This window comes from Nematolebias whitei, chromosome 9 (genome assembly GCF_014905685.2).
Source record: "Nematolebias whitei isolate Nwh7 chromosome 9, NemWhi1, whole genome shotgun sequence".
In the NCBI taxonomy this organism is placed as follows: domain Eukaryota; kingdom Metazoa; phylum Chordata; class Actinopteri; order Cyprinodontiformes; family Rivulidae; genus Nematolebias; species Nematolebias whitei.
The window spans coordinates 19,347,324-19,358,987 of NC_056506.1; the positions used below are offsets into that span (position 1 = coordinate 19,347,324).

Consider the following 11,664-nt stretch of genomic DNA (forward strand, 5'->3'; position numbering starts at 1 on the left):
TCCTTCTGGTGACAGGGAACCTTTTGGTGCTTCCTTGAAACACAAGACAAATCTCTGGAACACTTGTCTCTTTTCTGCATGAACTTCTTATCTTCTGGAATAATTTTCAATTGCTTGATCTTTCTTCTTCAAAAGCTTCCCCCAAAACTGCTCTAAACTAAACATCAGAATAACTTTCTCTGACTTAGAGGGCGTTACAGTATTGAAGGTTGACCCAATCAAAACAGAAAGGGTGGACCTTTAGGTTACTGCACCATTTGAACTTTACCAACAATATTAAGAATAAAAGGCCAATTTACTCTGCTTTTGGTAAATACTCATTATAACAGGCTTCTAACCAGTTTGACTCATCCATAAACATTTTCATTAGAATTGTGAAAACAACAGTTGAAACTTCTGATTACCAGGTTTGTTTTTACATCTACTTTATCTTATGCATGATTAAACTGAGTACTAAGCTGAGAAAGGAGACAAGTTAGTTCATAGCAGTTTTATAGCAAAACAGTTAATTGTGTTCAGAACCCAGAAAAAAAAATCTACTGTGGGATGGCAATGTTGTTTCATAAATTCAATACTATCAAAGAGTCCTTGAGGAACAATACGGTGGTTCTTTCCCACACTCTAAGACTGTAGGACGAACCCTCCCTTTTAGGAAGAGATATACATAACGCTCAGATGTTACACTTCGATGGTCAGATGGAAAGGTTCTCATATAAAAGGCCTTTTAGCTTTGCTGAGATCATAATGACAGGTGTGCAATTAATTACAACAACAGATTTTTGTGATTACATTTTTTGTAACATGGTTTCTTTCTGTCCAACTTTGGGAATGAGAGTCAGTCTTACTTTCAAAATATCAAAAGAATAAAAGTTGATGGTAGAAAAACCTTGATGTGTCCCTACATTAGGATATGATGAGTATTTTCTCATAATACTCTTGAACACAGAGGAATCTGGCGGTCTCACATGATCGGGTCCCTGGTGTATTGTCACCCCCCATTTATGGAAGTGAAGAGCTGTTTCCAGAGTTTGAATTCTCATAGAAACTATGTCAACAATTGTTACAGAACAGAGGTACTGTATTTATTTATGTCTCTGTTATACTTAAATGAATATGAAATACGAAAAAATGTTGGCTTTAGTCATTCCAAATTTTAAATCTGTCAACTGTTTTGATCTTCAGGGCTCCAGTCTGTCTCACAGGAGGCTGAGCTGAAGCTTTGAGCTGATTCATGGTTTGTCATATGGACTTTATCTGGCGTGGTCCGGTCCGTCTGTGTATGTGCGAGAACGTCAGACTTCTAATCAGCTTTTGACACATTTTTAATTATTATTTTGTTGGAAGTTTGAGTAACCAAATGGAAGTCATCACAAATCTTATTTTTAAATTTATTCAACTCACAAGATGAACCGGATGGTGGACGGTATTTCCAGTTCCCCTCTTCGCTCCACAACGGGGACAAAAAACTTGCACACACAAGTTCATCAAGACACATATCTGCTTGAAGGATGAATTTACCTTTAAAGAGTTGACTGTTAAAACATGCTTGAGGCTGCTGTTATTCGGTGGCTGTAATTAAAACCAAAAGTCTGCATCCTGTCAAGTTAGATGAACACACATCCACACGCTGGGGGCTGATTAGAGTGAGTGCAAAGAACCTAATGATAGAGGAGAAGTGACGAGTGGCAGAAATCAGCTAATGAGAGAAGCAAAGCCTGACCCTGGCATAAAGAAACAAAGCTCAAACCCTTCAATCTGCCACTGTTTAGCACAGATTATAGCTAGACTGTTTTTGTGCATGCACAGATGTGTTAAAACTGATTAAAAATGCCTTTCCCCCCACAAAGATCCTTTATAGTCATGTAACAAGACAGACAGACAAGAGACAAAGAAAAATGAAAGAACAGGAATGAAGGTGCAGCAAGGACAAAGACTGATTCTGAACTCTGAAAGCAAACAAAAGACACACTCAAGCAGTAGAAGAATCGCAGTAGCCTGGATAGAGATGGCAGTGGGAGGCAAAGAGCGTTCAGAGAGCGTTCAGAGAGCGTTCAGAGAGTCGGTACCTTGGTTATCAAGGGTGTTATGAGCCAGATTGAGAGAGTGGATCACGGAGGCCGGATTCTCTGATAGAGCTGATGCCATCTTCTGCGGGAAATCCCTGGAGAAAACATGAGAAGGAGAAATGGGATTTTCAGCCACTCAATTTTCTATACTGGGATCATAAACTGAATGGATCTGACAACTTTGTTGTCCTGATTTCACCACATTTCATTCACAAGTTCAAATATGTTAAAACTTTAATTTAGTATTCTAAACCTTTTGGATTATATCAAGGTTCATGCTTCTTGAATCTCCCACTGGTCCATTTTCATCTTTAAATCACTTCTTGGTCTGCTGCCTTCATACATCTCCTCCTACATGTCTCTACGTGAGTGCAGCTACAGCGTGCGCTCTCAGGACATTATTACCTGCAGTGTTCCCTCAGTGAGGACTGAACTAGACAAAAGGGCCTTCTCCTACTCCGCTCATGTTTCCTTGAATATCTTGCAAAAAGATCTGAAGCTCTCGACCTTGATCTTTCTAAGTGGCTTCAAACATCTGCTAAGTTCCTGGGGAAAACCAATGCAGACATGTTCCTGTTTTTAGTTTTCTACATCGTTTTACAAACCAGCTGGGGTTTTTTTTCTACCATTTTCTTTCATTTGTTCTTCTCAGTTTGTATGCTTTATGTTATGATTGCCTACTGTTGTCATCATTCTTTGTTTAAATCAGGTCTCTCTTGTAAATGAGTCCCTCCAGCTCAATGGGACTAACCTGTACATAAAGTTTAAATAAATGCTCTAATCCAGGTAGAAAAATCAGTTAAGTCAGGTCTTGTGGACGGTTTCTTTTTGTTGAAACGTTTCATCTTTCATCCAAAAGACTTCATCAGTCCGAGGAGCCACAACAAACTCAGTTTTATAAATAGCACCTTCATATAGTGGGTCAACCAATTTGATGGTGATAAGATGGTTTCTGGAGTTTGTCCTCTCCCCCGTCGACTCATTTGAGGTTGTCATGGTCAAAATGGTTCAAAATATCAACGTTCATGCTCAATAATCCTGATAGAAAAAAACAACAAAGTTAAGCCAGGTCAAGTCATCTGAGCACCATCAAACTGGTTGACCCTTGATGTGAAGGTGCTATTTATAAGACGGAGTTTGTTGTGGCTCCACAGACTGATAAAGTCTTTCGGATGAAAGACGAAACATTTCATCACAAAGTAACCGCCCAGAGGACCTGACTTAACTCTGTTGGATTTTTAGCTACTGTTTGTTCAGTAAAATGTTATATGTCGTGAGAAAATATTAAATTTGTTGTTCCTATGCATATAAAAATATAAAGTTTTTTTTTTTATTACTTGATGCTCTGTTTTCTGCTCTGTGCATTTCCAACCAGCCAATCCCTGGACTGTGTGGCTTTCCACATGAGAAGAATTATGGTTCAACCCATTTCCAGTTTCAATCACTTCAGTAAACACAAATAGCGCACAGCATTGCTCTCATGAACCCATTTACAGTCGAAGTTAGGATTTCTGGAGCCAAGCCTGACCCAAACTGCAAATAGACAGAGCTTGCAGCTCAGCACAGCAGCTGAAGATCTGCAGGGCTAAAAAAACAGCTAGAGATGGAATATTGGACCTGCATTTGTCTGCTGGCCAAAGACTCAGCTCTGAATGAATACTAATGCTCGTCCACGTCTGCCAGCTGCCAAAGTTTCTGTATGATCATTCAGCTTAAAGTGCCATAACAAATCAATTATACAACTGCTTCAAAGAATCCCTCCAGGCCTCTTGGAATGCATAAACCCACTTTTATGACCACGGTTTCTCATCTAGGTTATTGTTTCCCTTTTAAAGGTTTTACCATGAACATATACAGTACAGTATACAGAGTATATACCTCACAGGAAGTCCATTACCATTGGTCAGTGCTTAATTTGTAAACCAAACGATGCTGGAATGCAAATGGGTGGGGGTGGGGGGTTCCTGGAGGTCCTCCTCCAGAAATTTTTGAATAAAGTAGATGCCATTTCCTGCATTCTGGTGTATTTAAAGGTTTGTTAAACAACTACGTTTATCCACAAATGTAAACAGTTGATTCAATACCTATTTTAGAGAGATATGCTGGTGAAGATTCTCAGTCAAAGGGCAGCACGGTGGCGCAACTGGTAGAGCTGCTGCCTCTCAGCGAGCAGGTCCTTGGTTCAAACCCCGGTCCAGAGGCCTTTCTGGGTGGAGTTTGCATGTTCTCTCCGTGCATGCGTGGGTTTTCTCCGGGTACTCCGGTTTCCTCCCACAGACCAAAAACATGCATGTTAGGCTGATTGGTAACTCTAAATTGTCCCTAGGTGTGAGTGAGAGAGTGAAGGGTTGTTTGTCTCGTTTGTCTCTATGTGGCCCTGTGATGGACTTGCGACCCGTCCAGGGTGTACCCCGCCCCTCGCACAGTGATTGCTGGACATGGGCACCAGCGACCCCCGTGACCCAAAATGGAATAAGCGGGTAAAGATAATGGATGGATGGAAGATTCTCAGTCATCCAGGACATGATGAATTCAAAAAACGTTCAATACAAAAACAACTGGACTTTATTTGTAACAGAAGACGTTGCGCTCCTCATCCGAGGAGCTTTCTCAATTGAGAAAGCTCCTCAGATGAGGAGCGAAACATCTTTTGTTACAAATAAAGTCCAGTTGTTTTTGTATTGAATGTTTTTTGAAAACTATTTTAGAGGACAACAAGAAGTAGCCTGACCAACAGCTCTCCTTGTGTGAATAGAGCTTGGTCTCCTGCGTCAACCCAAACCTGATTTTTACTTGACAAGCCATGGATAGTAGGTCTGCCTGGCCTTGAACTGGGCATCTGTCCAGATTGTTGGGCATCCCTCACTTGATGGTTCCAAGCCCGACTCTTATCTGCTTAATTCACTGTCCTCCTTATCATTGTCCTCCTCCACATGTGAAACCCCCAGGTGCCTCCACAGGCTGTTTATGGCGGCTGTCTGTGGGCTCCTGCCCAGGTACGACAGCCTGGTTAGCTCAGCTCTCACTCACACCTGCTCCAGTATCTCCATCGCCACTGCCTTCATGTACTTCAATTCTCTGTTGTTTAGTTGTACAATGAGAAGACTGTTTTAAAATGAATGTAAATTGGACTGTCATTCTGACATTTTGATCGCTGTTATTTTGAGAAATTGGCGCCGTTGTTTTGATACGTGACATACGTAACGTGATTACCTATCAAACATTTCTCTCGTATTTTTAATAAATAATCAAAATCTTATTAATGACCACTTAAACTGTAAAACTGATTTGCAAGTTAGTTGTGCTGTTTAATTATATTTTTGTGTTTTTAATTAAATTACCCATGACTGAACTTTTAGAGGCGGAGATTTTTTTAAGGGTAGAAGTGGAAATGCTTACTTGAAGGGCAGCTCGTAAGTGTATAAAATTAAGGTTTATATAATTATTTTCAGATAACGTCCAGTATAGGTTTGACTCATTCAAGGCAGTCAAATTTGTTCATAACTTTATTATTAGTGAGCCTGAAAGTTACTGGATCCAAGCAAACATTTACCAGAATGCACCCAGTCAAAATAAGAGTGTTCCGGGATCCTGTTCTGGCAGGATCCAGATCAAATTAAGCCCTGCCATTGGTCTGTTCCAAAACCACCTTAAGTTTCTGTATTAAGGTCCTCCTGATTGTAGAGCATCTTTGTGATTTACAGAGAGGTAAAGAAAGGGTCCAGTTAATTCACACATGGTCAAAATATGGTCCAAGGGACACAAGTGGTCTTTGGGCAACCTATTGTAGTCCTTTAAAGAAACAATTCAGATCTTCTGAAGTGGTTTTATCATAAAAGACTAGAGTGCTCTGGTCACATGACCTTGTGATGCACTGCAGTTATGGCAGCCATTACCAAAACGGTCAAACATCTGCAATTTGCGTTTTGGTAGATGTTGCAAAATAGCACTGAGTAAGGACTGATTTCGTAAAAAAAAAAGAAAAAAAAAAGTGAAAAATAAAATTTAAGTATGTGTAATATAATAATAATAGAATATTAGAATTATATAAAACTTTAAAAATGCCAGAAAGCAGTGTATGCTGCAGATGCAGCAACAGAAGAGAAAAAAGGAACAACAAGTCTGCTTTCAGTCAGCAGAGTTGTTCTTCTTTACCACGATGTGAATGTGATCCGACTAGAACTGAAGCTAATAACGGACCCTTTTAAAAGTAGCCTATAAAGCCAATATAAATTATTGAATTGGTTCATAGATTGTAGCTTCTGAGGCAGATATTGCTGAGCTGTACAGAATGAATCATGCTACAGCTTAGCACAAATTATTAAATAGTCCAAAGTACTGTTTCCTTCAATTGTCATCATATTTACACCATGGTTACTGACTTGAGGTCATGTTTCAATCAACATTAGTTAGACCAAATATATTTTCCTTCTATAAATAACATTGAGCATATAAACACTGATAATTAAAAAAAAAAGATGAATTATATGTTTAGGGTTTCTGGGTTTTTGTCCTGTCTGTCTGTTTCTTCGTTTCCTGATTCAGCTCTCTATGTTTTCCCTCCTTATGTTCAGCCTCTGTCTCACCTGTATCTAATGTTATTACCACAAGTGTCTGTCATTGTCCTAATCAGTGTGTGTATATATTTAGTTCACTGGTGTCTTGTCTTTGTCTCGGACTTGTCCTTCTATGGTGTCGTGTTTAGCCTTTCGTTCCATCTGTCCATCCGTCCGATCAGTCTGTGAGTAGCTGCCCTGTCAGCGTTTTGATTTTGTTTTAATAAATATTTTTTACTATTCCTCGAGCGTCCTTGTCATCCTCCCGCACGTGGGTTCAAACACTCCTGACGGCCGAACCTGACAATATGAAGTTAGGGTAAGGATGTTAATGACAATATGTGACAGAGTTCCATTTGGGCTTGCTGTTAATTAAACAGCTGTTTTGTTGGCTGTGAGCCTGTTTTGGACGCCATCTTAGCTTCTCTGATGGAAACAATGGGTAGGATGGGCAGTGAGCACTCTAGTGCTTTTAGAGAAATCCTTTTATGCATAGTGGTCACTGCAGCTATTTAAAATGCATTTTCATGCATATGTATGGGTTTTTATCTATTCAGTTGAGCAATGTCAAAATATTTCAAAACATGTTCACATGCAGTATTTTGTTTGCAAAACATATTGAAACGTATGCTGTCCAGCTGAGTGGACATGTGGAAAAGTTCTTGAATTAAAAAAATAATTATAAGAAAAAATTTCCACCCTTTTTTTAATGCCCCAAGAAAAAGAAAAACACACAAAAAAATCCTGGATGAAGATATAATTCATGCATGAAAGGGTTAAACCTAAGTGGATTTCTGTGATCTTCAAACTCCCATCTCAAAAGCTTGATAGAGATTTATGAGAATGTTGTTTCAATCTTAACATCGTTCTAAATGTTATACTACATGGATGTCCTCAAGCAGAAATAACATTAGTTGAAATAAAAAAAAATGACAACAAGCATTAATATATTAACCGTAAAGCTAAAAAATCAAGTCTAAATGAAGAATCTTTAACATCTGCGTCTGAAGTTTCATTCTTCAGCAGCCATCAAGTTTAGTTTGTCTGGTTAGTGAGATCAGTGTTTGCTCTGGTAGGACCAGACTGAAGGAGAGATAAAAGTCTCTTAAAATGTATCTATCAGTCAATCTGTAAATCATTTTGTTTTATTTATCAATTCACAGATGGTATGTTTGATATTTTAAATAATATTCCTGTGCTGACAGAGATGAAAAATCCTGAAAATGTGCATCTGAGATAGCTGTTTAGAAAATGATTTACTTCTTTCATCTTTAATTCAAAGTAACATTTATTGGCTCAATGTGGTCCTACTGAAATGACCATTTCCCAACTATTGATCACTCACAGAAGTAAGTTGACCAGTAAAAACCTAAACAAGAAAGTGTATTATATTTTATGTGGTTGTATTTAATTTTTAAAAATCACAGCGTTCAAACTCAGCCTCTTGAGTTTTGCACCATGTGTGAGGTTGGTGGTGAAAAACAAAGAAATAGACTTTGGTCCTCTGCAGAACAAAGCTGGAATTCAAAGAATCTGTTCCACTGTTTGCTTTTAATTATTTTGTTAAAGCAGAAACAAAGATGAACACTCCAACTGGAAGGTGTTGTCACACAATACCCCACATCACATGCACTTTACATGAAAACAAGTGGTACGCTGATGTCCCCCGTCTCTGAGGGATTTGAACAGTGACTGTTTATAGTTTTCTAGTTTAATGTTTTCTGGACTGGAACTGAACGGGGGATACAAGAAAACCTTAATGTTTTGAGTGCAAGCTATTCAAGACGGTAGACGTTACACCGTGGAGAAGAACAGAGGGAGATTTTTTTTTTAATTTTTGTATGAGCACCAATACAACTGTTCCTGTTGAGTTGAGGGAATAATTTAATCCACCACCAGGTTCAATGGTGGAGTGGGGGTGGGGGGGATGGTGGTCTTGGCCAAATAGATTATTCATTGGCTACCCCAATCATATGAGGAAACTATACTGGTTTATTCAAATTATTATTAAAATTAGAAAGCATAATTTCCTCAAATGATATATTTCTTCTTATTCTTATTATTTTTGGCTTTTCCCAGCTCAGGAGTCTCCACAGTGAGTCCTCCTTCATCTCACTCTGTTCTCACTCCAACTACCTCCATAACTGCATACAAAAATCTCCTTGTTGACATTCTGCTTTGTCTTTTTCCTGGCAGCTGCATTTCTAACATCCTTCTACCAATATACCGACTGTCCCTCCTCTGGACACGTCCAAACTACTGTCCCTCCTCTTGACCTGTCCAAACCATCTCAGTCTGATCTCTCTAACTTTATCTCCCAGTTGTTCAACCTGTGCTGTACCTCTGATGATCTCATTTCTAATCTTATCCATCCTTGTCACTCCTAAGGAGAACCTCAACATCTTCATTTTTTGTCACTTCCAGTTCTGTCTCCTGTCTTTTTGCCCATGTCGCTGTTTCTAAACCATACAATATAGCTGGTCTCACCACTAAACTTTTCCACTGACCCTTGCTGCCACTCTTTTGTTGCAAATCACTAATGAAACTTTTCTGCATTCACTCCATCCTACATGGACTCTCTTTTTAACCTCTTTACCACACTCCCCATTTTCCTGGACAATGGACCCCAAGTACTTGAAGTCCTGCACCTTTGTGACCTCTGCTCCTTGTAGCCTCACTGTTCCACCGGCCTCCCTCTCATTCACACACATGTACTCTGTCTTACTATGGCTGACTTTCATTCCTCTTTTTTCAACTGCATACCTCCACCTCTCCAAGTTATCTTCCACATGTTCCCTGTTCTCACCACAGATCACAATGTAATTTACAAACATCATAGTCCACAGGGATTCCTGCCTGACATTTGTTAGTCGGTCCATCACCAGAGCAAACAAGAAGGGGCTCAGAGCTGATCCTTGATGCACTCCCACCTCCATCTTAAAGCTATCCGTCGCTCCTACAGCATATCTCGCCACTGTCCTGCTGTCCTCATACATGTCCTTCTGTCCTCATAAATGTCCTGCTGTCCTCATACATGTCCTTTTGTCCTCATAAATGTCCCGCTGTCTTCATACATGTCCTTCTATCCTCATAAATGTTCTGCTGTACTTGTACATGTCCTGTACCAGTCTAACATACTTCTCTGCCACTCTAGATTTCCTCATGCAGTACCACACCTCCTCCCTCGGCACCCTGTCAGATGCATTTTTTAAATCCACGGACACAATGTAGTTCTTTCTGACCTTTTCTGTACGTCTCCATCAACATCCTCAAAGCAAAGATGGCATCCGTGGTACTTTTTCTTGGCATGAAACCATACTGGTGCTCAAAAATAGTCACCTTTTGTCTAAGTCTAGCTTCCACAACTCTCTCCTAGATCTTCATCATGTAGCTCTTCAACTTAATTCCCCTGTAGTTGCTACAACTCTGTACATCATCTTTGTTCTTAAAAATGGGCACCAGCACACTTCTTCTCCATTCCTCAGGCATTTTCTCACCCTCAAATATGCCATTGAATATTTGAGTCAAAAACCTCACTGCCATCTCTCCAAGACATTTACAAACCTCCACTGGTATGTCATCAGGTCCTACTGCCTTCTCCTTCTTCATTCTTTTCAAAGCTTTCCGGACTTCACCCTCACTAATCTTTCCCACTTCCTGGTCCACAGTTTCTTTGACCTCTACTCTTCCTTCTCTTTCATTCTCTTCATTCATTTTTTCTTCAAAGTACTCCTTCCATCTTCCCATCACACTCTCCTCACTTGTTAGAACATTACCATTTCTATTTTTAACAAGCCTAGCCAGCTGTACATCCTTTCCAGCCTGATCCCTCTGTCTTGCCAATGGGTACAAGCCCTTCTCACCCTCTTTAGGGTCCAGCCTCCCATAAAACTCATCATATGCCTTCTGCTTTGCCTTAGCTACCTCCCTCTTTGTTCTATTCATTCACTGTCATTTATCTTCTTGGCTAACCTCTATCTATGAATAGTTTCCTGCACTTTACTATTCCACCGCCAGGTTTCCTTATCATCCATTCTCTGTCCAGATGACACACCAAGTACCTTCCTACCTGTCTCTCTAATTACTGTTGCTGTAGTAGCCCAGTCATTTGGAAGCTCTTTCTTACTACCCAGAGCCTTTAACAGCTCCTCTCTGAATTTCACAGCAGTCTTCCTTTCACAGATTCCATCATTTGGTCTTCTTCTCTGATTTTAATTTTCTTCTCTTCTTCACAACAACAGTCATTCTACACACAACCATCTGATGCTGTCTGGCTATGCTCTCTCCTGCCACAACCTTACAATCTCCAATCTCCCTCAGGTTTCCTCTTCTACAATGAATGTAGTTGATCCTTCCTCCACTCTTATAGATCATTCTATGTTCCTCCCTCTTTTGGAAACAAGTCTTGACTATAGCCATTTCCATTCTCTTGACAAAATCCACCACCATCTGTCCTTCCTGGTTTCTTTCCTTGACACTAAACCTACCCATCACTTCCTCATGCCCTCTGTTTCCTTCACCAACATGTCCATTCAGGTCTGCTCTGATCACCACTCTCTCCTCTCTTGATCCTCTCTATCACTTCATCCACATCCTTCCAAAATTTACATTTCTCCTCAACAACATATTTAACATTTGGAGCAAAACCACTGACAACATTTAGCATCAGAACCTCTATTTCTACCCCTGTGAATAGCAAACAGCCATCAGTGTGCTAATGATCCATCGTTAGGCTGATGGTCCTCCTTGATTATGTGAGTAGCTGGTTTGGTTGTCAGCTACAAACTGGTTGATCCACTGCAAGAGGGTGCTATTTAAAAGACTGAGCTGAATACAGCACCTCAGACTGAGGAAGTCTTTCGGATGAGAGACGAAACGTTTCTACAATTTTTTTTTTTTAATGTCCAGAGGACCAGATTTAACTTTTTTAAACTCGAATGTTAGTTTTGTTAAAGTGTTTTAGGTCGGATGCCTTTCCTGACACAGCCCTCACCATTTACCCTGACTGTTTTTTTCATATATATATATATATATATATATAT

At 39.8% G+C, this 11,664-nt stretch overlaps 1 protein-coding gene across 1 annotated transcript in view; it reads right to left on the reverse strand.

Annotated features, from left to right (window-relative positions):
- The window catches only part of carmil3 (capping protein regulator and myosin 1 linker 3), a 177,632-nt gene that overhangs the window by 104,133 nt on the left and 61,835 nt on the right, over positions 1-11,664 (reverse strand). The window contains 3 exon segments of the mRNA XM_037682030.1: positions 2,067-2,255; positions 2,634-2,674; positions 2,905-2,911. Coding sequence (XP_037537958.1) covers positions 2,067-2,255; positions 2,634-2,674; positions 2,905-2,911 — 237 coding nt within the window.